The 26,611-nt window shown below is 41.8% G+C and overlaps 1 protein-coding gene across 1 annotated transcript; it reads right to left on the reverse strand.

Annotated features, from left to right (window-relative positions):
• Nucleotides 1–506: 506 nt before the first annotated feature.
• On the reverse strand, nt 507–25,311 carry Olfml1 (olfactomedin like 1). Its single transcript, XM_021168522.2, has 3 exons — nt 24,868–25,311; nt 21,502–21,790; nt 507–1,452 (listed from the first exon to the last, which is right to left on the reverse strand). The coding sequence occupies exons 1-3, from the start codon at nt 24,994–24,996 to the stop codon at nt 662–664; spliced, it is 1,209 nt and encodes a 402-aa protein (XP_021024181.1). The 5' UTR covers nt 24,997–25,311; the 3' UTR covers nt 507–661.
• Between the last annotated feature and the right edge of the window lie 1,300 nt (nt 25,312–26,611).

Consider the following 26,611-nt stretch of genomic DNA (forward strand, 5'->3'; position numbering starts at 1 on the left):
TGTAGACCAGGTTGACCTCAAACACACAGAGATCTACCTTCTTCTGCTTCCTAAATGTTGGGGCTGAAGGTGGATCATAGACACAGGTGATTCGATGAGGGCCCTGGCCACTGGAACTGTAGGTGTGCCTGGCTCCCTTTTAAAACAATTAACTGGCATAAACATTTTCTCCCTTAAGTTGCTTCTTGTCAGTTATTTGGTCACAGCAGCAAGAAATGTAACTAATACAGTTGGACATTGGAAAATCTTTATAAGTATTTGAAAAAGAGGACAGTATCTGAGTGAGGTCCAGAGAAGAAGTCAATACCAAGACTGGCAAGATCCTAATTTCTGGATGGGGAATAAAGCAGAATCAGAGGAAATGCTGGGAGGCAAAAGGAAAGATTGGACATAAGTAAACCAGATAAAAGAGGCCTTAAGCCCCATCAGATTTGGGTCAGGGTAGGGTATTGATCAATTGAACTGTGACCTCATCTATGCTTTCAAAAGATACTTAAGGCAGTGAGTGACATTTGAGAAAGGAAGAATATGTATTTCAACTTTTAGAACCTATTCCTGTGTGCATCTAGAGGGTCAGATACTCCACTATAAAGGGGCTGTGACCTCAGTGTCCCGGAAAACCACTGCCCAAGTCACACAGCTCTCCCTCCAATGCCAGCCATTACTCCAGAGGCAGCTTTTTCTTTGTCTGGAGTTTGTAAATGATCTGATTGCCTTCATTCCAGGCATAAAGCTGCTTATCTCTGGGGTTGTAATGGATCATGGAGTGACTTCTTGGCCGCCTAGGGAAGAACAAATTGGGCAGATGCTCCTCCCTGACAGTGCCCAGTGGATCATAGACACAGGTGATTCGATGAGGGCCCTGGCCACCGGAACTGTAGACAACGTAGAGGACCCCACACAGTAGGAATGAAGCTTCAGCATCCTGGCTTCTGCACGGTGTATCCCATGAATGTTCTATTCCCAAAGTGTCAGGCTCAATTTTTGTGAGAACCAAATGGCCTTGGATACCTGGTCCTGAGTGAATGGCCCAGAGTCCGTGTTCATCCACAGCAAGGTCAATGTACGTAGAGAGGGAGTGCTGATAGATGGGTGCTCGGCCTGCCCCTCCTGGGAGAAGCATTCGATCTTCCACAGTCTTCTTCTGCAGATTATATTTAATTATCTCATTAGAAGTTCCTTGATTGTGAAAAAATAGAAAGCTTTGGTAGACCACTTGCCCTGATCCCTGCCAGGAAAGTGGTAAGATTAGCTTACGGGGACCAGGCTTGATGCTATCTTCCATGAATGCCCGCAAATTTGCAAATTCCCAAACTGTGTTGTTTCTGGATCCAGCTAATAGATACACTTTTGCAGAGTTACTGCCAGCATCTTTCATCCAAGAGCCATCTGGGTCCATGGTCTTCTTCACGATTTTCAGAGACTTGATAGCCATCAGCATGTTGTCACAGCCTAAGCAGACAGGAGAAAAAGAACAGGTTATTTCTCAACAGGTTATTTATGAGGTATCTACTTTCTAGAATACTCACTACACCGGAAGACTCCAGCTTCCTTTCAGATCTAATACAGTAGATAATATTCTTATTTCTGCTATGATATCATGACCTCTGAAAGAAGAGTTTCCCTTGGAGAATCCTAGAGCAAAAATGGAACACAATTGAAAAATTAAACACCATTAGACATGAACTCCCTCCATTTCCTGACCCTGACCTGTAGTAGAAGTTTCTTAGAAGTTGTGTTATCTCTTCTTCCCATGAGTAATAAACTTACTATATTCAGATCACATCCTGTCCTAGCTTCTAGATTCCTCAACCAATTACCCTATAATCTTTAACTTTTTTCTTTATAACTAGCTGCTTGGTCTTAACTTGTATGCATCTTGCTTATTATCAATTTAAAATCTCATGACTGGGCATAGTGTGTTTGCTCGGCACTCTGGAGGAAGAGGTAGGCAGTTCTCTGTGACTCTGAAGCCAGCTTGGTCTATACAGCAGTCCCAGGCCAGCCAGGGCACAGAGTTAAGATCCTGTCTTAATAATTAATGAATTATCTCCAGCTAGTTAGCATTTTCTGGATACTTTGTTATCTTTTGCACCATTCCATCCTTAGCTTCTCCTACAGAGCAGTCTATATTTTCCATATTTACTTTCTCACCTCCCACTCTTACTTTACAACAGAATCTGTTCTTGATAATACTACCAAGGAACTCCTAAATGAAAATTCCTGTCTTTTTTTTTTATGTAGGCGTGTTATGTTGGAGGATGTTTTTGTGCACTTTGTATTCAACTGCTGATTTCTGTGCCCTAGAGATCAGGTTTCAGTACTGGACTTTGTGTTGTCATTATTATGAAGCATTTCCTGGCCTCCTGTTTTGTAAAACACTGTTCTCCTTCATCTGCAGACTGGTCAATAAAGAACAATCAGCCTATAGCTGGGCAGGAGAGAATAAGGTGGATCTTCTCAGCTCAGGGAAGGAGAGAGTCTCAAGTGGGCCTGGGGAGTTTTCACTGGGGACCCAGGGAGTTGCCATGAGAACACAAATGAAGAAGGAGATGCCAAAACAAGACTAAGATGGCCATGTGGGCTGGGAAGTAGGCCAGGTCAGTATAGTTGGCTTAGAATAGATCAGAAAGCCCCCAGCTACAGTGCAAGAAGCTTACTAATGAATATAAAGGTCTCCTTGTTAGTATTTAGAGAACAAAGGTGGGCATAGAAAAGCCCCATAGTTTTACATGTAACTTCATCTTCTGTAGTATGACAGCATTGGTCAGTTCCTCCTCCTTGAAGATGCCTTCTTCACCATCTTTGTTTCTATGTGCGTTTCCTGTTTCTCCTTTGACAGTGTGGCAGAGATTATGATCTGTGCTTCTCCAATTCCATTTCAGTTCAGTCTTTATCACTGTTTGCAAAACTACATTTCATAGTCTCCTTTGTGGTTAGCCTGTACTCACTGACTTGTTTTTCACTGGATAGAATATGGACAGACTCAGTATAAGCATCTCCCACCTGGCCCTTAAGTGTGCCATCTTTTAGATGACTGTAGCTCCTTGGAATTATCATGGTGACGATGGTCCAGAGGTCAGCACTACTGGTCATTTCTGGAAAGGTTGATCATGAATTCTAACTTCAGACCTTTTGGTGGATATCTATAAATCTGGCCAAGAACCCACTGTTAGGAAGTTCACTGGCCATAGGAGTGAACCAATTATTATTCTTTGCTAAATGATATAAACTGCTCTCTAAACTGATATCTCTATACCCACTAGTGCAGCTCTCAGACATCATCAGAGTAGTTGCTTTGTGTGATAGAAGAAAGTAAATTTACAACTGGCCAGTGTGCAGTGTCTGGGGAGTGCTCAGCCACAAATAGGACATCTATATCACACTCTTTCCCCTCAAGTCTCAGGGACAATCACAGAAGGGGATAACGAAAGATTCTAAGAGTCAGAGGTCAGGGAGGACTGGAAGAAAATCTTTTGTTTGTTTGTTTTATTTTGATTTTTTTTGTTTGTTCGTTTGTTTTTGTTTTTGTTTTTGTTTTGAGACAGGGTTTCTCTGTATAGCCCTGGCTGTCCTGGAACTCACTTTGTAGACCAGGCTGGCCTCGAACTCAGAAATCCACTTGCCTCTGCCTCCCAAGTGCTGGGATTAAAGGTGTGCACTACCACACCTGGCTTGGAAGAAAATCTTATCATCAGGACTTAACAGGACTACTGCACTCGTACTACCTACATAAGACCTAGGGTGGAGTGGCCATTGGCCACTTCCACAGATGGGCCTAGGATCCTGACACTAAACTAAGGGCAGATTAAGAGGTGCTAAGCTAAAAGTATTGGGAAGGGCACATTAACCACAGGAAACTAGAAGCACCCAGCTATTGAACCAAGATAACCAAGGAAGGCTTAGAATAGCCCGGCAATTGAGCCAATGAAGCAGGTTTGAAATTGAGCTATGTGTGTGTCTGTGTTTTTCATCTGTGGATCCAATATTCTCTGGGTGGGGGCTGGTAGCACAGCCTGCCTGGAGCTTAAAGTGGGGTAGCAAAAACTACACACTACAAGGGGGTGGTGCTTCAGGGCATGAGCCACATCCCTAGCTGAACAGCTATTGATAATTGGTGGTTTCTAGGAGAGGAAATGCCAGTTTTCTTTATGTTTGTGGTTCCTGGTAGGTCAACTATGCTCCAATGATGGCCGTATATCCATGAGCACATGAGCAGTACAAATTGCACTTGAGGGATTATAATAATAATTTTTAAAGAACAGAAGTAGGTGGATAGAGGTTGGTCTTGGATTGATTTGGTAGGAGTTGGGAGAAGTAGGCAGGAAGGTGATCAAAATACATTGTATGAATATACAAGATTATCAAAGAATTAATTAAAATATTATATGAATAGTTTTTGCAAATACTCAATTATATATCGCACCTTTACCTCCTACTCTTCTCCTGCAAATCATGACTCATCATTTCTTGCCTAGATCACTTAAAATGTATCAGATTTACCTCCTTGATTTTACTCTTACTTGCTCATCTACACATCAAGTATGCTTTCTGCAAAGCAGGAAGAGTGATCTGATATGTTAAACTTTATCACCTCTCTTACACTTAGAATAGCATCCTAATCCTCTGCCCTGGCCTATACGGCTGTGCAGCATACCCTGGGTTATCATGAAGATTCTGTCCTTTGGGGCTTGCTGTGTTGTGACTGCACAGTCTCTTCTTTATGGTCTGTGAGCATGCCAAATTTCTTTTTGCTTTAGGAATCTTACTCCTTTTTCTGGAACTTTACACAGTGAATTGGCTTCTATTCATTCTTCACATACCCCACCCCCCACACTGCCTGGACTCACTTCATAGCACAGGATGGCTTCAAAGTAGCTAGTACTAGGACTGTATGTGTGCACCACCATACCTGGCCAACTCTCACTCTTAATATCTTCTCCTTAACAGGTCTCTCTCTCTCTCTCTCTCTTTCTCTCTCTTTCTCTCTCTCTCTCTCTCTCTCTCTCTCTCTCTCTCTCTCTCTCTCTCTCTCTCTCTAGGACAACATTTAATTGGGCCTGGTTTACAGATTCAGAAGTTCAGTCCATGATCATCATGGCAGAAAGCATGGCAGCATCCAGGCAGACACGGCACTAGAGAAACTCAGCGTTCTACATCTTTCCCTAAATGCAAACAGGAGAAGACTACTGTCTTCCAGGCAGCTAGGAGGAGGGCCCCTAATCCTACTCCCACAGTGACACACTTCTTCCAATGAGGCCATACCTGTTCCCACAAGATCACACCTCCTAATAGTGCCACTCCCTGGGCCAAGCATTTTCAAAACACACAAGTGTTAGAATTCTACCATTCTTGTTTGTTTTCGTTTATCTTATTTTGTTTTATTGTTGAATTTTGTATTGGTTATTGTATTTATTTACATTTCATATGGTATTCCACTTCCTGGTTTACTCTCCACAAACGCCCTATTCTATCCCTCCCTCACCCCTCCTAGGGTTCTATTTTTAGACCACTCATTACACTGTTAACTGTCTTATCTGTGTCTTTACTAGCTTATTGTCTACCTCTCTTACAAGAGTCTTCAAACACAGGGCCTTCATCTTCATGTTTAGTATTGTACCCAAATGTCTAAGTCAACGCTCTGAGGCTTCAGTAAGTGGCAGTTGAATGAAGAAAATAAAAAGCTCAGATGTTTTTCTAGGATCTAAACAGTCTAGCACCTTTTGGGTTCTGCAGACCTATCAAGTAAATAATCATTCATAAAACACTTCAGAGATTTTAAGATACTTTCAAATCCATTATTTCATTAAAAAAAAATGGATCCCGGGTTTTCTAAAGAAAACACATGAAACGGAGTGCAGACTTAGCTGGACAGAGCCAAGTCCCGGTAAGTTAGTTCTTCAGATGTAGGCACAGAGGCCCCACCTGGATCATACTGTGCTCGAAACCAGATGTAGAAGAGAGCTGCAGAAATCTCTCAGCTACCAGGAGCCACCATGTCCTCCTAATATGTGCCAACTGTGTGATAGTTTGTCTTCATGTTGTGGGTGACCTGGTTATAGGAAGCCAGACTCTAGAAAAGGCAGCCAGGGAGTTTAAGATTTGAAGAGGCAGGTAGCAGGAGGAGCCTCTGCTATCTGGAGCTACTGGGAGCTGAGGGTATGTATGGAAAAAGGGGAATAGCCATGCTGATTCCCAAGTACCATTTTTTACTTAAGCATAGCTGAACCTGACTGAGGAGGGCTATCTCTTCCGTGATCTGTGCTGATTGCCAAGAGAAGTGAGTGGGGTTTTAAGCTTTCAACTGTAGAATGATTGTATAGGAGAGGAAGAGGAGGGTCCATGGGTTCCTAAAGATACCTATGTGATATTCCATGTTAAAGGATAAGTTCCAGGGATAAGGAAGTTGTTAAATACCTTACAAATACATAGAATATGTTTGGCACATTGCTGTATAACTTTATAGTAATTTATGTAATTCTTATAATAAGTCACCATGACATATATTTTTGTCCCTGATTTCCAAGTTAAAAAAAAAGTTAAGTCTTGCATTAGTTTCTTGGAATGGTCACATAGCTAGTCAGTGGTGAGGGGTCTTCTGAAGTCAGAGTGGGGAGCCAGGATGCTCCCAGCCAGCCTCAGAGGCAGGTTAGTGTGGTAAGAAGGGTTGGGGAGCCATGTGTATTGGTGTGCCCAGAGAAGGACACCCAAGTGTGACAGGACATCTAAGCTTAGTAGGTAGTCCCAAAGTGCCTGTCCCTCCTGCTAGGGAAGAACAGACTTGAAGCTAAGCTATGTAAAGACTGTGTCTTAGAATGTGGACTATTTGTTTCTTGTCTATAAGAAAACATTCATTTACAATACAGAGGAGCTGGGGCTAAGGATATAGATAAGTTAGTAGAGTACCCACCTTGCACACATGAAGGCCTAGGTTGGATCCCCAGTACTGCATAAAACTGAGAATGTAGCAAAGGCCTGTAATCCTAGCACTTTCAAGTGGAGAATTAGAAGTTCATGGTCATCTTGAGCTATACATCAACTGGATGCCAGTCTGGGCTACATTAGGTCTTGTCTCCAAAAACACAAATAAAATAAAATACAGAAGAGAGGTAGTTGTGGAGTAACAGGCTTATAATCCTAGCACTTAGGAGGCAGCCCCAGGAAGATTGCAAGTTTGAGGACAACCTGGTCTGCATAGTAGTCTACAGGCCCACCTGTGCTACACTATGAGTTCCAGGATAGCCTGAGCTTCATAATGAGACCCTGTCTAAAAAATAAATGTAAATAAAATAAAGTTTAAAAGTAGTAAACTATAGAAGGAATGAACATTCACACTCCTTCCCTTTCTACTTCCCCTTCTTTTATTTATTTATTTATTTATTTATTTATTTATTTATTTATTTATTTATTTATTTTATCAAGACAGGGTTTCTCTGTATAGCCCTGGATGTCCTGGAACTCACTCTGTAAACCAGGCTGGCCTCAAACTCAGAAATCTGCCTGCCTCTGCCTTTCAAGTGCTAGGATTAAAGGTATGCGCCACCACTGCCCAGCTCTACTTCCTCTTCTTAATGCAGAGCTCTTAGAGAAATAACAGAACAACAATGTGTTGATGTAAATTTTCAACTAAGAAGTTAAAACAATTTCTAAGAAAAACCAAAACAATTTGCCCCATGTCTTTCTGCTACTTCTACTCTTTCAGATTTAGCTGGAGCTCAAGACTAGGCATCTGAGACCTGAACTCAAATCCTTTCATCAGTCCAGCCTTCATTCTGTCAGCCCCAAAACTAGGAGTTCAGGCTAGGTGCTTTCTATCCTTTCATCAAGGATAATCTAAAGTTGAAAAAGTTAGAAATCATAAATTTCCAGTGTGCCAATCAAAGGGAAGATTAAAATTACCTGCAGTGTTTCTCTTGGGAATAGATAATTAGCAGGGGAAAAATAGTAAAGGAAAGATTTGAGATAATAAATAATAATTTAAAAAAAACCCAGTGAATCCAACTAAGATACAAATTATTTAACAGAGTCTATGCAAAGGTTCCATCTGTAAACCAAGACACATAAATGTGCAGTTCACCCAACAGGCAAAATTTCAGACAAGCAGTTAGGGTAGAACTTAGCCCAAGGCTAATGAGTTCATACATAAATATCACTTATTTGAATCTTTTAAAATACTTTCCTCCTTATTAATAACACTTGCTGGACGTGTAAGACTTGTTTCTCCATTGTGACTCAATCTGATGTTAGAGATATTGGTTCATCTCTGGTAGAAAAGTGGCTGGGGTAGGGAGCAAGGGGTGAGGGGCACCTGAAGGTGGAGTGATAGACACAGGGAAGTTATATAGTTGGTTGATAAGTGTAATCCAGATTCAAGATACCAAACAGTGTCAGGCATAGATACAAGAGATGGTTAGAAAGAAAAGGGTTGACTGGTTAGACTGAGGTAGTCAGGTGATAATGATAAGCCAGATTCAAGCTGGGAGACTGTGGTGGTGGTACATGCCTTAGATCCCAGTGGAGGCAAAGACAGGTGGATCTCTGAGTTCAAAGGCCAGCCTAGTTTATACAGCAAGTTCTAGGAAGCCTGATTATACAGAGAAACCTAATCGCAAAAACCAAAAAGAAAGAAAGAGAGAGAGAGAGAAAGAGAGAGAGAGAGAGAGAAAGAAAGAAAGAAAGAAAGAAAGAAAGAAAGAAAGAAAGAAAGAAAGAAAGAAAGAAAGAGAAAAAGAAGGAGGAGGTGGAGGTGGAGGGGATGAGGGGGGGAGAAGAAGAAGAAGAAGAAGAAGAAGAAGAAGAAGAAGAAGAAGAAGAAGAAGAAGAAGAAGAAGAAGAAGAAGAAGAAGAAGAAGAAGACGGCGACTAGTATGTTTGCTTGGTAAGAGTTTATTAAAAAGAGAAGAATTCTTCTAAAGCCATGAGCATTTTTCAATACTTTATGAAGTTTTGTCATAAACCTTGGCTTTTTCAAGCCTTACTCTTGCCCAGTTAACAAACGGTTCCGTCTGCATATCCCTCTTTCAGGATTGGTACTGTGGTTCTCTGAATGAGAATGGCCCCCCAATAGGCTCATATGTTTGAATATTTAGTCCCCAGTGGGTAGAACTGTTCAGGAAGAACTAGCAGATGTGGTCTTGTTGGAAAAGGTGCAGACTGGGCTTTGAGGTTTCAGAAGCCCATACCATTCCCAATTGGTTCTCTCCCTGACTCCTACTTGTGGTTCAGATGGAATCTCTCCATTTCTGCTCCAATGTCATGTCTACTTGCCTGCTGCCATGCTTCCCACCATGATGATAACTGACTTACCTTCTAAAACCATAAACCTCAATAAACATTTTTTTTTTCTATAAGTTGCTGTGGCCATGGTGTCTCTAGGCAACAATGTAGACGTAACTAAAACAGGCATCATGCTGGACTAGATTTCCTTGCAAAGAATCTTCTCTTTTAACCCCTCCCCGTTTTCCTTGTCCTCCTCCTCTTCTCCTTTATCTTTCTGCATCTCACCTTCTTCGTTCTCCTTAACCTCCCCTAGTGCCTAGGGCATAATATATACCTGCCTCACTATCCAAACTCTTTCTGCTTGTTCTCCATACTCAGGAACCAAATAGCTTTTGATAGTGCAGCTGTTTGACACTGCCCAAATTGTGATATCAATTTCTACTATGCCAACCTAGAAAACAAATAGATTAGCAGGGTCTGCCCCACTCTCTGTTTCAGTGGATGGATGGCAGGAAAATAGGAAGGCTTCCTTGTGAGGGAGGAATGTTTCTCAGTTATTCACACTGATTCGGTCTTGTTGGAGAGCTCAGCTACGTGTCTCATAGTAGGGTTTGGCATACAATAAACATTGTATGTGCTGACCTTGATGACTACACAGAGCCCTTCAGTAAACACTTATTACAGGTATTTCTAGATTCCAAATTTTTTGTTGTTGTCAAATTTAGAGTGTTCTAAGGTACCTAGAACCAAGTCTGGTCAGCTTTGCTGGTGATTAGCAGTAGAGTATGGGAAAGGAAACAGGTTTGATGAATGCTTTTGCACTTATTTAGGTATATGTCACCCACTAGCCACAAGTAGAGAATACAAGAAACATTCCTGAAAGCCAGGAAGATGACTAAACTCTGAGCATGAATCCAACCAGCTTGCTTCCACTGTAGGGTTTCTACAGCTGGGCCCCAATATGGGCAAACTTCCTTCTGACACTGTCTTCTAGAAGAAGCCAGCTCTACATAATCTCCTTGCTGTAATAAATTTTCTTCTCTTGAGCCTGTTACATTTTTATGATACAGTATACACTCATTTGCTGACATTTTTTATTGTTACCATCCCTTTGATAGAAAGTAAATGTGGTAAGATTCAAGACATTGTCATATCTATTTCATGCATTATTTTGTGTCCTCCTCGGTAGAACATCTGCTACATGCCACAACCTCTTTACTTAACTGTGACTGTGGCAAAAATCGGTACCTGTAGCCAAATTCACAATGCCTTCTTTGGAAGCCTGAATAAGTTTTAAGATGGCAAAGGAATTTCCATGACTGACCGTTTGAAAACTGCTCAAGAGCATCGAGGCTGGTCAGTATTCACGTGAAGCAGAGCAGGGAACTGGCAAATCATCTGGGGCATTTCTGATCTTAAACAACTGACACTTTACATCGGGTATCTGCCTATTGCAATGTCCCAAGCATGCCAGGGTTTAAGGGGAAGTTCCTTGATTGTATCTATTTCTCATTTGTAGGCTGAGTTGATTCTTAATTTAAAAAAAAAATAGTATTTTTTATTTTGTTTCATATGGAAAGTATGTTCATATTGTTTTGGTTTTAATTTTTCTACATTTATTTACTTTATCTATGTAGGTATTTTGCCTGTATGCATGTATATGCACCACATGCATGCCTGGTATCTGTGGAGGCCAGAAGACATGAAATTCCCTGGAGCTGGAGTTGCAGATGAGCATGAGCTACATGTGCTGGGAACCAAGCCTATTTCTTCTCCAAAAGCAACAAGTGCTTGTAACCACTGAGCCATCTCTCTAGCCCACCTTTGTTTTTAAATGAGTTCCTTAGGCAACTAAAAAGGGTAGACATGCTCTCCATTTCTAGCTGTGACATTGCTAGTCTCTTTCTGGTAGTAGAAAAGCAGTCATCTGACATTCCTATAAAGTAAATGTCACCTTCTTCTCTTCATCTTGCCTTATTTCCTCAAACTCATCAATCCTCAGGTAGCTGTTCCCTGTTCTCAACACACATTTGCATAGCTAAAAGCTGCTCTTGCTTGCTCTCTGCTTCCATAAGCATCAAGACCAAAAGCCCAACATGGAAGCAACTAGAGTTTACAGTGGAAGGGTGGACCCTGGAGACAGAATTGGAAATTGCTTTTGCCAAAAGAATGTGGTAAAAATGACCAAACTAAGCCCTGGGGGACTTCTGTCCTCTCTGAGGCATCTGTATTCATCATAAGAATGAGCCCTGAGTACTGGTTAGTTCATATTGTTGTTCCACCTATAGGGTTGCAGTTCCCTTTAGCTCCTTGGGTAATTTCTCTAGCTCCTCCATTGGGGGCCGTGTGATCCATAGCTGCATATGTATCAAAAGGTGTCCTAGTCGGCCATCACTGCAAAGAGAGGCCCATTGGACTTGCAAACTTTATATGCCCCAGTACAGGGGAACCCCAGGGCCAAAAAGGGGGAGTGGGTGGGTAGGGGATTGGGGGGATGGGTATGGGGGACTTTTGGGATAGCATTGAAAATGTAAACGAGGAAAATACCTAATAAAAAAATAAATATAAAAAAAAATGAGCCCTGATCAGCCTCAGGAGAGTCAGACATCATGTTGAGGACAACCTCGTTATCTCGGAAGACCTTCTCAACAAGTCAGTCCTAGGCAATGTGCCAAGGATGGGAGATGTAGGCAATCTAGTCTTGGCCCAAATCAACAGAACAGTCCTCATACTGCAAACTCCTAAGTACCAGTTGGGCATTACTTTAACCCATCAAATTTTGGAGTGGTTTGCTGAGTTACACTAATGTGGCAAAAGATAGCTGATGTGGAGTGAGGGTTTTCAGGCACAGGGTAGAGATGGAAACTATATGTCTAGGGTGGTATGGACTCCTAGATAGAGCAGGAATGTGGGGGAAAATTCTCTGAGCCATAGTGTTTGTATTTGGAGGGAAAAAGTTTGCAGAAATATCTACAGAACAATAGTATCTACAGAATGAACAACAGAAAAAAATGGTTTAATGTGATCCCAAGCAAACAGTTGCCTTCAGTTTCTAATAAAATGCTCAGGCCTGGCTGGGCGTGGTGGCGCACGCCTTTAATACCAGCACTTGGGAGGCAGAGGCAGGCGGATTTCTGAGTTGGAGGCCAGCCTAGTATACAGAGTGAGTTCTAGGACAGCCAGGGCTACACAGAGAAACCCTGGCTCGAAAAACCAAACCAAAATCAAAACCAAAACAAAACAAGCAAACAAACAAACAAAATGCTCAGGCCAGAGCTTCCTGATCTCCCACTCATTCTAAGGCAATGGGAAAGATTTTGGAAACACAGCATCCACAATGCAGGCATGTGTGGATGTATGAGTTATGTTTTTAAAATAGGTTAAATAAACAGCATAGAACAGCAGAGATGGATGGAAATAAGCTGAGAAATACTAAAACTGGCTGTATGACTGTGGGCTTCTCACTTACCTTCATAGTGGAAAAAAAACCACAATATAGGTTGTGCAGTATTTGTAGTTTTATTTAATCTTCAGGCATTCCTTTTATAGAGAAAAATTAAGCATTTAAAGAAAGCTATGGAAGGTTAGGTTTGTAAAAAGCATTTTTGTTTGTCCTGGGGTTTGCAGTTGCCATCAAGGGGAAAAAGTAACAGTGATATAATTCTAGTAAGATGACCCTGGTGGCAGTATAAATCAGACTACTGGGACAGGGAGAGATGGGGACAGGGACGGCACTGTCATGGATGGGTAGAGTAGGTACAGGAAGAGAGAACAGTGTAAGTGGACCGAAGGCATTTGAGAAATAGTGGAAGAAACACTGCTGAAATGGTGACAGGTCAATAGAGAACCACAGAAATGAGTAGGGAGCAGAGCAGAGACTTCTGTTGTTTAAAAGTCAACAAAGAGGACCCGGAGCAGTTGCTGAATGGGTAGAATGCTTGCCCAGCATACATTAATTCCAGCACTGAATAAAACCAGATATGCCTGGTATCTCAACACTGCAGAGGTAGATATAGGTAGGCGGATCAGAAGTTCAGGGTCACTTTTAGACACACAGTGAGCTCAAGACCATCCTAGGCTACATAAGACCATGTCTTAAAAATGAAATAGTAAATCTAAAATAAAAAACAGGTTACAGTTATTGAATTTTCTTAGACAGAATTTAAATAAATCAGTGTTTTGTGAGATGGAATCATACTGTGACCCTCACTGAGACCAGAAACTTCTAGCATAGACATTTACTCTCGGGGCAGAAGACTCCAGCTCACATGCCTCTGTGGCCACCCTTGCCATTGCTTTGCTGGCTCTAGCTTTTACCTTCTATGTTTCACCCTCTCCTGTTGCCAGGGTGCTCTGTACCCTGTGTTCAGAGTGAACTTTCTCAATCCTGTCTGAGCCATGGCACTCCCATAACAATCCCTGCTCAGCCCAGCTGTGGGACGGTGGGAGGGTCTGGCATGTGTACAAGCCCAGGGTTGGTGTGACTGTCACCATAGTTGTTTTGTTAGTGGTTTGGGCTTTGGCACACTGTCCTTGAACAGTCTCATTGTCCTGATATATAAAATGGAGGATGGGTGGGGATGGGGGATTATATCTAACTCATGGGGGTTTTGTCAATCACATAATTGCCAGTAAGATACACATTTCACTTGGAAACTACATAAAATGTATTACCAATAAATAATAGCTACTATTCACATTATTCTCATAGGGAGCTTAGCTCTCTTCTGGTTGTCTTCTTCTTCTTCTTCTTCTTCTTCTTCTTCTTCTTCTTCTTCTTCTTCTTCTTCTTCTTCTTCTTCTTCTTCTTCTTCTTCTTCTTCTTCTTCTTCCCACAGCATCCTGCTCTGCCTAAGTTCTATGGAATAATTTGCTCCATACATATACCATGCTCCATTCTACCACTGTGCTGCTGCATGCGACTTAGAACGCTCTTAACTCCAATCTCCATCTCATGAACTCTTTTCAGTGATTAAAACTGAGCCTGAGGGTTACTTTCTAGTTTTTGGGTAGCTCCACCCCTCCCATCTCCATGGCAACCTTGCTCCTATAACTTAACATGTTTCTGTGATACCTAATACACCCCTCCCTCAGAGCAGTCCTCACTCTGGACGGTTATCCTCTATGTCTGGATTGCTTCTCGGTTTTACTATAAGTGGTGAGGTCATAGCCATAGTGGTGATGCCTAGAGCAAGTCCAGTATGTATCTGAACTGAGCTAGACATTTGTTGAGCCTATAAACAAATGAGTGAGAGAGAATGGATAACTTCATACTAACTGGAACCAAAAGCTATTAGGTGACTTGATTTGAGATCTTTTTGGTAATACTCATAGTACCTAGAGATAGCCTCACCCAACAAACAAACAAACAAACAAACAGCCAGAATTTTTCAAATGAATAAACAAAAGAAATGCCATGTGTACAGACTTTTCTGGACTCTTGGACATGTGCTGTCTAGGGAATACATTCTGTGTTGCTAGCCTTGTGAATACAGCAACACTGGATTTGTGCACACATGTGCACACAAGCACCCTTGTGATCTCCAACATTTCTGCCCCCAGACAGACCTTCAGTCTCCTCCTGTATCGTTAATACATCTGTTACCAATTAGTTATGGTTCTCTTAATATTTTTCTCTATTCACCAAGAACCAATGGACCTTGAGAGTCGCCTCATAGACAAGCTATCTTTAGTTCTCAGTGAGTGGCATGTTTGTTTAGTTGTTTGTTTTTTATCTACTTGGAGTGTATTCCAGAGGCATTCCAGATATTCAGCAGACTCCTTGGAACTATGATCTAACAAAAGATATGAGTTATTTAACACGCTGGGTGAGGGTTACGTGAGGTTACTCCCATGCTTCCTTGCAACAAAGGGAGCTGGGCTAGAGAAAGAAACTAAAATCTGTTATAATGGCTTGTTTTGACTGCCCTGAGAATTCTTCTTCAAAAGCTACTTACAAGTTAAAAGGAGGTCAATAGTTTTATCCACTCAGGAATGCAGCCTGTGGACTCTTCCAAAGCTTACAGCTGGATAAATTCTCAATCTACATGCTGGAGGTGTGGTGCTGAGTGGTAAGTAAAACAGACAAAGTTTCTTTCTCTGTTTCTCTCCCTCCCTCTCCCTCTCCCCACTCCCACCCCTAGCCCCCACCCAGGCTTATTTTGTATACAGCATTCTGCCTGCATGTGTGCCTGCAGTCCAGAAGAGGGCACCATATCTCATTACAGGTGGTTATGAGCCATCATGGGTTGCTGGAAACTGAACTCAAGCAGAACAGCAGTGCTCTTAACCACTGAGTCAACTCTCCAGCCCCCATGAAAGTTTATTTTAACAATGGTCTTAGCACCAAACATTGGGAATGACTTTAAAATCCAAGGCATTCACTACTATTCTAAATCATGTGCGTGTGTGTGTGTGTGTGTGTAAAAGAGGTTGAGATGGAGGGAAACGTGGGGAGAAAGTTAAGATTTTAAGAATTTTGCTTAATCTTAAAACATTCCAGCCGGGCGTGGTGGTACACGCCTTTAATCCCAGCACTCGGGAGGCAGAGGCAGTTGGATTTCCAAGTTCAAGGCCAGCCTGGTCTACAGAGTGAGTTCCAGGACAGCCAGGGCTATACAGAGAAACCCTGTCTCGAAAAATAAATAAATAAATAAATAAATAAATAAATAAATAAATAAATAAAAGGATTCCTGGGGGTGGGGAGCCATATGGACCTCATTCGGAAAACACCTCAAAATAAAGGTTGAAGGCTTTAGAACAGCTCGATGTGGAATGATTTAGTTTAACATAACCTTAGCTGTTCTTCAGGACTTGGCCCTTAGTAGTCATCTGAAAAAGAAAAGGACTAACATGCATTCTAACATGCATTAGAATTCATTTGTATCTTGAGGCACAAGATTAAAATGTCCAAGGTAGTTATACCATCCATTCCCTAAAGGTTTCCCAAAGAAATGTTCTGAGACAGAATGTCTAAATAAAACCCTATGTCCTGAGTCCTCCCTGGCCCAGTTTGTCGGCACACCAGTGTTGACTTCATCGTTTAGGATTTTAGTAAAAGCTGTGCAGCTGGCATAGCCCTTGTAGGCCAAGAAGATCAGAGTAGTAGAATCTTCTAGGAAGACATGTTCCGATAACTGAGGCACATGGTAGGTAGAATTCCAAAATGATCCCTGTGATGACTAGTTGTGACAGTCAACTTGATGGGATTTATAATCAAAATGGCTAGAGAGATAGATGGTTCAGAGGTTAAGAGCACTGGCTACTTTGGCAGAGGATCTGAATTCTATTGCCAGCACCCGCATGGGAGCTCACAGTCATCTGTAAACTCCAGATCCAGATCTGGCTGCCTTCTGACTGCCTCAGCATCAAACACACATACATAAATACACTCGTATACACAAAATAGATACATAGTAAACTAAAATAAGTAGAATCAAAATGGAGACAGATTTCTAGCTATGTCTGTGAGGACATTTCTAGATTGAAGTAGGCAGACCCGTGCTTCAAATGGGAATTACTGTTCTGTGTGCTGGAAGTCCTGGATTTATATAACGAGAAAGCAGTTACTGGGTCAATGGTAGAGTTCAATGTAGCACTTGGAGAGGGAGGGAGGGAGGAAGGGAGGGAGGGAGAAAAGAAGAAGAAGAAGAAGAAGAAGAAGAAGAAGAAGAAGAAGAAGAAGAAGAAGAAGAAGAAGAGGAGGAGGAGGAGGAGGAGGAGGAGGAGGAAGGAAGGAAGGAAGGAAGGAAGGAAGGAAGGAAGGAAGGAAGGAAGAGAGAGAGAAACAAAGAAAGAAAGAAAGAAAGAAAGAAAGAAAGAAAGAAAGAAAGAAAGAGAGAAAGAAAGAGAAAAGAAAGGAAAGGAAAGGAAAGGAGAAAGAAAGAAAGAAAGAAAGAAAGAAAGAAAGAGAAAGAAAGAAAGAAAGAAAGAAAGAAAGAAAGAAAGAAAGAAAGAAAGAAAGAAAGAAAGAAAGAAAGGGAGGGGGAGGGAGGAAAGCAGAAGAAGGGAGGGGAGGGGAGGGAGAGAGGGGGAGGGAAGGAGAGAGAGAGAGAGAGAGAGAGAGAGAGAGAGAGAGAGAGAGAGAGAGAGAGAGAGAGAGAGAGAGCGATCCCTGCCATGGTGGACAAGATCCCATGGAACTATAAAGCTAAAATAAACCCTTTCTTCCTAGCGTGGCTTTGGTCAGGTATTCTGTTGCAGCTGTGAGTCAAGTAACTAATGCAGTTCCCAAGATCCCCTGTTCCGTGTAGTCTCCACATAACTCTCTCCCCAGAGCATGGGCAGGACCTGGGCTTATGAGAAGGTAGATGCTGTGATCACATGACATTGGAAGACAAAAGTTTCTGGGATTCTGTAATTAATAAGTCTCCAAATCAGTTGACTCTGAGTTAATCAGAAGGATGATTATCATAGACAATCCTGACCTGATCAGATAAAAAAAAATTCTTTAAAGAGGTGTTAGGTACCCCTTGAGGAAAAATACTGTCCTTTTATTGGCATACTGTGAGCTGCCTTTGGAGTCAGGGCTGCAGGAAACTTGTGACCTTGCTCATACAATTAGAGGCCATGTGTGGGCTCTTCAATGATAAATTCATATTGCTTCTAGCTGATGAATTTATGGCAATCTGTTGTACAGAATTAGAAAACTGATATGGTACAGTTACTACCAGAACAGTCAGGCAAAAGCCATCACTACTAACACCACTGCACCATCATTAACAACAACATCAACAATAAACCAAGAGCAGGCACATCAAAAAACATGGGCTGGGTAGGGGATAAACTAGCTTAGAACTAGCATCCTAAATCTACCCTTGTCTGAAAATAATGGGTCATGGGCTGGTTAGTTTCTGCCAACTTGGCACAAGCTAGAGTTACCAGGGAAGAGGGATCCTCTGGTGAGAAATCATGTCCTTTGGGTTGGCCTGTTAGCAAGTCTATGAGACATTTTCTTGATTGGTGATTGATGTGGGAGGGCTCAGCCTATTGTAGGTGGTCTTGGGCTATATAAGAAAGGAGGCCAATCAAGCCATGAGGGGCAAACCAGTAAGCAGTGTTCCTCCATGGTTCCTGCTTCTTATCTTACTAGTAGACTGTGATCAGGATGTGTAAGGCAGATAAACCCTTTCCTCCTCAACTTGTTTTGGTTAGTGTTTTACCATAGGAATAGAGATGCAGAACAGGTCAGGTTGGGGGACCACTAATCTCAAGGCTATCTATGATTGTTTGTAGAGTCACATGTCCTTAATCTAAGTTCTTCAGGGCTTCTACAATCCATCCCTCTTCTAGGAACAATTTCTTTGGCCCTCTTCTTCCACACTATGTCCTGTTTTACACTTCATGAATACAGAAAAGATTATATCAGGATATTTATTAGTCATATGGCATAAGAATAAGCTGTGCGGGGGGAGGGTATAGGGAACTTTCAGGATAGCATTTGAAATGTAAATAAAGAAAATATCTAATAAAAAATTTTAAAAAAAGAGTAAGCTGTACATAAATAAAATATGTGTGGCTGAAAGTGTTAAATGCTCACATGTGTGTTTGTATGCACATATATAAATATATTTCTTTAAGTTAGAAATGGATATTTTATGGATACTTTTGGAAGTTACTTTTCAAAAGGCCTTTTCTTTTCTTTCTTTCTTTTTAAAATAGATTTATTTATTTATTTATTTATTTATTTATTTATTTATGAATGCACTGTAACTATCTTCAGACACCCCAGAAGAGGGCATCAGATCCCATTACAGATGGTTGTGAGCCACCATGTGGTTGCTGGGAATTGAACTCAGGACCTCTGGAAGAGCAGTCAGTGCTCTTAACCATCTCTCCAGCCCTGCAGAAGGCCTTTTCTGTATATAAGGACTGAAGAGCAGAGCAGATCATCTTGCTGCTGCTAACAAGTCGTGAACAATAATGAAAAGTATTATACAGAGAAGCTGTGTGAAGACCTTGTGACGGCAGTGGGGATTTAGAAAGTAAGAGCAGTAGTAAGGACACTTGCACAGACACATTCATCTCGAAACCTTCTGACAGTGGCAGGCAGCCAAGTTTGCGTCCGTTTTAAATAGCTGTTGTTGAACCAGCGCTCCAGAGGTGACAGGCATGTGAGTGGCAGATACCTGTGTCTGTGGGTGGGACAGAGGAGGGGACTAGAGGAACCACGAACCCCAGTGTCAGGAACTCTGCTGCACTCCAGCTAGAATGGGAAAAGGGTCACCTCAAGGCAGGTCTGCAGATCTGAGAGTACCCCGGAAATAGGGAGAGCTCAGGGACCCAGCTCCATGAGTAGGGCTTGGTGGCCTGCCTGTGACCCTGTGCGAAAGTTCACATTCTAGATCAGGCAATGTTAGTATTCACATTGTGTTCCCAGCACCTAGAACACTTCTAAGCCAGCTAAGTAAATGTCTATTCTTTATAAAGTATCTTGCACGATTCAGTTATAGCAATAGAAAACAATGAAGATATAACGGCATGAAGAAAATCCACCTAGTCATACATGCTTCCAAACTACTCTTGGGTTTTCCATCTAAACAGATTTCATACCAATCAATTAATGACCTAAGCCCCAAACTTTGGAAGTATCCTGGATTCACATCTCTCCTTTATCTTCTCCTTTCAACTCCCGTTTACCAAAGTGTATGGATTTCAACTCTGAATAGCTTTCCATCTACCAGCTCCTTTCTGTCCTGTGATAGGAACCTCATGTTGAGTTGTTGTTTGGTTAAATTACTTCAGTACTCCTGACTGTTCTCCCTTCTCTGATGGGAGACTCTTCCTTTATATAATTTCCCTGTTTAGAATAATTCAGAGGTGTCTCTACCCATGTTCATTCTCTTTAGCATGGACCACATGATACTTCATCATCTGTAGCCACTGCCTGGAACAGTATCTCTGTTCCAATCAGGAGTTGGCAGTAAATAGGCCACTAAATGAATGAAAGGGTGACTATTGATGCCAGCACAGGGTTTGATTAGAACTTTTCAGCTTCCTGCCCCTACATCCCTCTGCTCTACCCTGCTTTTTCTCAGACAGATTTGCAGATGGACATGTCTTTATAGCTTGTGCTATATCACCTGAAGTGTCCCTAGTGTTCCCTGCACTTATAGAAACCTTCACCCATTTATTTTTTACTGAGACAAGTCTCATGTGGCCTAGGTTGGCCTTAACCTAAATAACTGAGGCTACCCTTAGAGTGCAGATCTTTCTGCCTCTGCCTAATGCTGGGGATGGACCCAGGGTCTCATGCATGCTAGGGAGTACTCTTCCAACTGAGCTACATCCTCAGCCCCGAGACCCGTCTCATAATGACCCACAGGTTACAATGAAAAGTCCTAAAAAAGATGACCCCCAGTTTATGTCCTTATTTCCTTCTGGAGTTTCCCAAATTTGAAGGCATAATTTGTACATAAATAGTCTCCCTGTTTGCAGTGAAATCTTTTTAGAATACAAAATACAGGTGGGGGTCTTGCTTCTCTTACTTTTTTTTTTTTAATTTTTATTTATTATGTATATAGCATGTATGCTTGCATGTATGCCTGCAGGCCAGAAGAGGGCACCAGATCTCATTGCAGATGGTTGTGAGCCACCATGTGGTCACTGGGAATTGAACTCAGAACCTCTAGAAGAACAGTCAGTGCTCTTAACCTCTGAGCCATCTCTCCAGCCCCTTCTCTTACTGTTTTAATGAAATGGACTCATGCACAGAAACATCTGCTCAGCTGTGATGCTTATTATAACATGAGCTAGCAGATACTATTCCTGACAGCCTAGAACAGATCCTGATGGGTCACACTCAGGACAAATTCTGCAATGATACCATCCCAGACAGCACACAATAGCAATGTACTGCAATACCCAGGCCTGAGGTTTGGTTGTCACAGTTCCTAGTTTCAGACTGTTGCTTGTTAAATTAGCAGCGCTTTCTGTTTTCAGGGCTTTTGATGTAGCCCACAACAGCCTGCCACTCTCCCTAGAAAGAGCTGGGACCACTTGGCTCTATTAAACCAAAGTCTATCAGGAGAGGACCCCCAAGCTGCCTCTTATACCATAGACCTAGCCTTTCCCAGGATCTTTAGAAACTACCAGAGAAAGGAAAGCTACTTCCTTGAAGTTGGATTCTGCTGGGACACCCGACCTCTGCTAAGCTGCTCCTGCCCATACACACAAGGATATACCCAGTCCTCACTCATCACTTGCTCACACTTTCTAACTGCAGGCAGTCTGTATCTCTCTAGGTGTGACAGGCCCTAAAGGGATGGGAGAAGAATTCCTTACTTGTGTTCAACAGGGTTCGGATCTTCTTTTCTTCTGCTGCTTCTAGAAGCACCTTTTCAGCCAGTGTCTTCTCTTCAGATTCAATGCAGAAGTCAGCTTCTCGCAGGTACTGCAGGTAGTCGATCTCCTGCTGGGCACGCTCCACTCTCAGGGCAAGGTTTTCCACTGCACTCTTATATTCACTTGTGTGGGTCTGACACCTCCCCAGCATGATGGATATGTTTTTTGAGAATTCCTGGAAGTCTTGAATATATGCCCTTGTTGTTTGGGCACATTTTTCCAGCCCTTGCTTCAAACAGAAAAGAAATCACCAGAGTTACCAAATTACTATAATTATTTAAATGATTCAAGTACTACTAATAGTTATCATTCCTAGAAAAAGATTATTAAATAAGTATAAATAATCAAAAGGAGATTTTCTAAATATCTGTTTATTTTAACTTGCTAATATATTGTAAATATTTAAATACCATTATCATATTATAATTATAATAATATATTATTATATCATAGCACACACTAATTTTTGTGCTGACTATAGTAGTTAATTAACAACTACTATACAATTGTTGTACATTTGATATTTTGATGTGAAATGGCTAAATCAAGCGAGTTAACATATGTGTTTTGTATTTTTTTATATTTTGTAATTTGCATATTTACTTTTGAGGAGATAAAAAATCTATTCTCTTAATTTCTGGATATGCAGAATATTGTTATTATCTATAGGTACACTGAATTTCTTGAACATTTTCTTTTGTGTGAGGGGTGTGTGTGTATGGGTGTGTGTGTGCCTTGTGTGTGTGTCTGTGTCTCTGCCTATGCAGGTGCACACATAGAGGCATAGAGCAATACCAGGTATCATTCACAATCGTTCGTTCCAACCTCTTATGCTTTGAAGCATTGTCTCTCATTGAATCTGAAGCTCACTGGCTGTGTAGACTGCCTGGCCAGTAAGCCCCAGAGAACTGCATGTACCTGCTTCTATGGCACCAGGCCTACAGATGGGCATCTCTAAACCTTTCTTTGATGTAGATGGTGGGGATCCGAACTCAGGTCCCCACACTTGAGTAGCACCCTTTTCTAACTAAGCCATTGGCCTATCTTCAGAACTTACTCTAATTAAACTTTTGTATTCTCTGATAAATATCTCCTCATTCCTCCTATTTCTCTATTTTTATGAATTCATTATTTTCAGATTAAATGTATAGTAAATCATCCATTCAGTGTTTGTCTTTTAGGGGCTTGCTTATTTCACTTAGCATAAGATCCTTCAAGTTCCTTTACAGTGTCATGTATAAGCTTCATTTTAAAGGCTGAGCAACATTCTATTGTGTGTATGTACATGTTACTTATCTGTATGTAACATCATTTTAATAAGATGTAGCTTCTCACTACATTGAAATCCTATTATTTGTTCCATTAAACAACTTTCAATGTCCATTTAGTTTTCATTTTTTTCACTCGATGTTATTTCACTATATTTCCAGAAGTGAGTTCCAGTCCCTCACATCTGGCACAGAGCTAAGGATAGAGTAATAGTCAAAGAATATTTGGTGAATGGAAGAATTAGTGAACGGAAATGGGACTGCTGGGTCAGAGTTAATAGTTAAAGCTTACTTGGCAACATTGACTAAAACCTTCCTCACAAACAGAAAACCTTTTACTCATAATGATGCAGAGCACTTTCTCTTGAAAGAGAGAGAGAGAGAGAGAGAGAGAGAGAGAGAGAGAGAGAGAGAGAGAGAGAGAGGCAGACAGACAGAGAGACAGAGAGATGGAGAGACAATGGATATTAATAATTCCCAAGTCTCTATTTCCCCTTTCTTGCTCCCCCACATTCGCCTTGCAGAACAGGCCCTGTATCCGTGTGTTGTCAAGCCTCTCCATTGGCCAGAAATGCTGCTACCTGGGATTTGTCTTCACCACCAGCCAGAACCTAATGGTCAAAGAAGGACCTATCTTTATCTTCTACAAATCAAACATATCTACACAGCTACAGAGCTACAGGGGGCAGAAATGCTGCAAGGCAGTTGGTCTGTAGACACAATCTGGCAGGATCACAGGGTAATGCACATGAGTTTAGCTGCTGCTAAAGCCCGAGCACAGTTTTGGCATTTTAGGCAGGTGAGGTTGGCAGCATGTCCAGGAAGGGAGCAAGGATTGCTGTATGAGGCCCAGGGTCTGGGAGTGCTTTATCTACAGATTCCAGGCCTCCACCTGCTGGATGGACAGTATGAGAAACTGCATTTGGATTGTTCGTTGCATGCCCTTATTTCACTGAACCTATAGATAGATGGCCCCATCATCTGGGCTTACAGATTTTTTTTTCAGGAAAATATAGAAAATAAATATTTGAGAAAGACAGTCGTAGACAGAAGATGCATAATATGCCAATTCAACTTGCATAAGAGCAAAGCATTGCAAGGTAGAAGATTAAATTTATCCCTAAAAACCTGACTGGCCTATAAAAATATCGAATTTTGTTCATTTGTTGTTTTGCATTGGTATAGAGTCCCACTTAGTCTAAACTGGCCTCAAGCTTCCTGTTTAGCTAAAGATGACTCTGAAGCTCCTGATCCTCCTGCCTCCACTCCCTGAGTGCTGCTGTTACAGCTGATATTATAAAACATACCTGGTTTCTGCAGTGATGAGCCTTGAACCCTAGGCTCCTGCACGCTAGGCTAGTTCTCACCAATTGAGTCATGTTCCCGACCCTGGGTTTTTGACTGTTCTAACAAAGTTCTACCTCAAATGTTCTCACTCTGTTTAACATTGCTGGGAAATCTCATTTCCAAACCCAAGTCCAGTTAGGAATAAAAAGCAAAAATCTATGGTGAGCCTCCATATCTAACACCACATTGTCTTATGTTCACTTAACAGTTTATCATAAAAAGGAAAAGAGAAAAGCTGAAATCACTTAGCATCCCTATAAAGTAAAAGATGAAGAAAACATGACTAGAGTTTTAATTTCATACTTTGAAGACTGAACTATTTGGTTTTGAATGTTCAACAACCTGAGAATTTACTCAGTGAGTTAGGCTATGTTCTGAGTATGGCTTAATGGCCCAAATAAAACATCCCTAATTTGAAATCTCTTTATTAAATCTGCAGAATATCATTTGAACCTAAATTCTATCACTATGTTCATTTTATAGGTTAGAAAAACTGCCAGGGGAAAGTACAAGCGGTCTGCAATGGAGGTGGCATCCTGAGCTGCTAGGCTATGCACATCTGTAAATGTGATCTTAGCAATGATTCATTCTGTATCTGGAAGACATGCACCCTAGTTGACAGCAAAGTGGGGGCATAACAGAGTGACTTCCAAGAGGCATACTCCCTGTAAAGGGAAGACAGGTCACCTACCTCGAGGACTTGGAAGCGCTGGTAGATGTAGTGTACCATGGCTGGGTCCTGGGCATGTTGTGGTGGGGGTAGAAATGCTGCAAGGAAGAGAACCAGTGAAGCAGAAGCTCCCCGAAGGGCCACCATCATCCTGCACACTTCGCAGGAACTTTGGTTCTCTAAAATGACTCAAGGGTCCAGGTGGTGATCTCTGGTTTTCTGTCTGCTGCTGTGGCAATTCCTTGGAAAACAACGCTTTGCATAGCCAGAGAGAACAAAGTCCGCTTGTTATTCTACCCAGTGCATGATCTCAGTTTCAAGCTGGTGATCAAGTCCAGCTGTTGGCAAGCCAGTCTCTGCAGGCCTTATGTGTTCACTTGGTTGCAGAGAGTTCCCGGGGGTCCAGTGTCTGCTGCCCTCAGCTTGGCCATGCATAGACCCTCTCCAGGCTAGTGGCTACTTACAGCTTCCAGGTTCAGAGTGTACGGGTTGGGGAAGGGGAGGGGAGGTCTTTTCTGCTCTCCCCTCCCCCAACTCTTTTACTTTTAGTTCCCTCCTCCCTAATAGACTGTGCAGTCCAATCGTAGGCCTAGCTCAACACAGGCCACCCCCCAAGGTCTCAGTGTTGGAATTTCAGTTCAGTTTCTGGCAGAAATTCCTAGGATCTTTTTCCAAGAAGTTCTGTTAGGAGACCCCACCTCTCTTTCTTGCATTCTCGTAGCTCTTAAAGGCATAGCAAGGAAATGTGAACGCTGATCTATGCCATCTCAGAAAAGTGTACAGGGCAGCATTGCTCTGTGGGCAGAGGGGTACAGTGGGCACAGGCCTGGCTACCCAGACCAACAGCTGAGAATTGTCAGGATTGAACTTAGAAGCAAACATTTTTTTTTCCTTTTTTTTTAGACTTATTTTTTAATTCATGTACACATGTATGCATGAAAATATGGGGCCCACAGTGGCCAGAAGGTGGCATCAGAGATTCCTGGGTCCAGAGTTACAATCTCTCTGATATGATTCCTGGGAACTGAACTCCAGTCCTCTGCAAGAGCAGCAGGTGCTTCTAACCACTGAGCCATCTCTCCAGGCCCAGAAGAAATTTTTTAGGATGAGAATGAATGATTGACACAGTGGTATTTGGGACACTGAGTCATCAGTAAATATAATCCCACTGTGAGAATGTCCTAGAGTTTCCCATTATTAGTGTCAGAATTCCCATTAGCAGCAGCCTGGAAATCAGACCCTCAGTCCAGCTAAAGAGAAATCCTGTTGCTGGAGCAGCCATAAAACCTTCCACGTTTATGTTTCCTGTGCTAGTGCCTCCCCACCTTTACCTCTTTTTCCATAGGCAGGCCCAGGACCCCACCTCCATCTTCTGTTCTGTTTTATTTTGCATTGTTAGTGAATCACTTTTAAAAATAGGGGAAATTGGAGCATTTATGGAATATGGAAAGAGCCCTGGTCGGGAGGTAGAAAGACCTGAGTTTGCATTTGATCCATACACAAGTAGCTGAAATCTAAAATCTGAACATTTCTTATTGGTAGCTCTTGAATATCCTTGTTCCTAATAGATGTTCCTCTCTCCTCGTCTTTAATATGATTTTGGTTGTTAACTGGTTCTTTCCTATATCCTTGGTAATGTTCCAAGCAACATCTCCTTATTGTTAAGAACAATTGCTCTTGTTTCAGAGAACCATCTTTGAACTCCTTCCAAAACTGCCTGAACTTTAGCTAACTTCTCTTACATCCTTATTTAAAAACAAAACAA

This window comes from Mus caroli, unplaced genomic scaffold, assembly GCF_978045245.1.
Source record: "Mus caroli unplaced genomic scaffold, Mus_caroli_1 scaffold_8, whole genome shotgun sequence".
NCBI lineage: Eukaryota > Metazoa > Chordata > Mammalia > Rodentia > Muridae > Mus > Mus caroli.

Excerpts from the sequence above, each read along its gene's own strand:
- Olfml1 (XM_021168522.2), bottom strand. The coding sequence starts at position 24,996 with ATGATGGTGGCCCTTCGGGGAGCTTCTGCTTCACTGGTTCTCTTCCTT. Across the intron at positions 21,791-24,867 it reads AGCGCTTCCAAGTCCTCGAG|CAAGGGCTGGAAAAATGTGC; the intron begins GTAGGTGACCTG and ends TTCTGTTTGAAG. Across the intron at positions 1,453-21,501 it reads CCGAACCCTGTTGAACACAA|GCTGTGACAACATGCTGATG; the intron begins GTAAGGAATTCT and ends CTGTCTGCTTAG.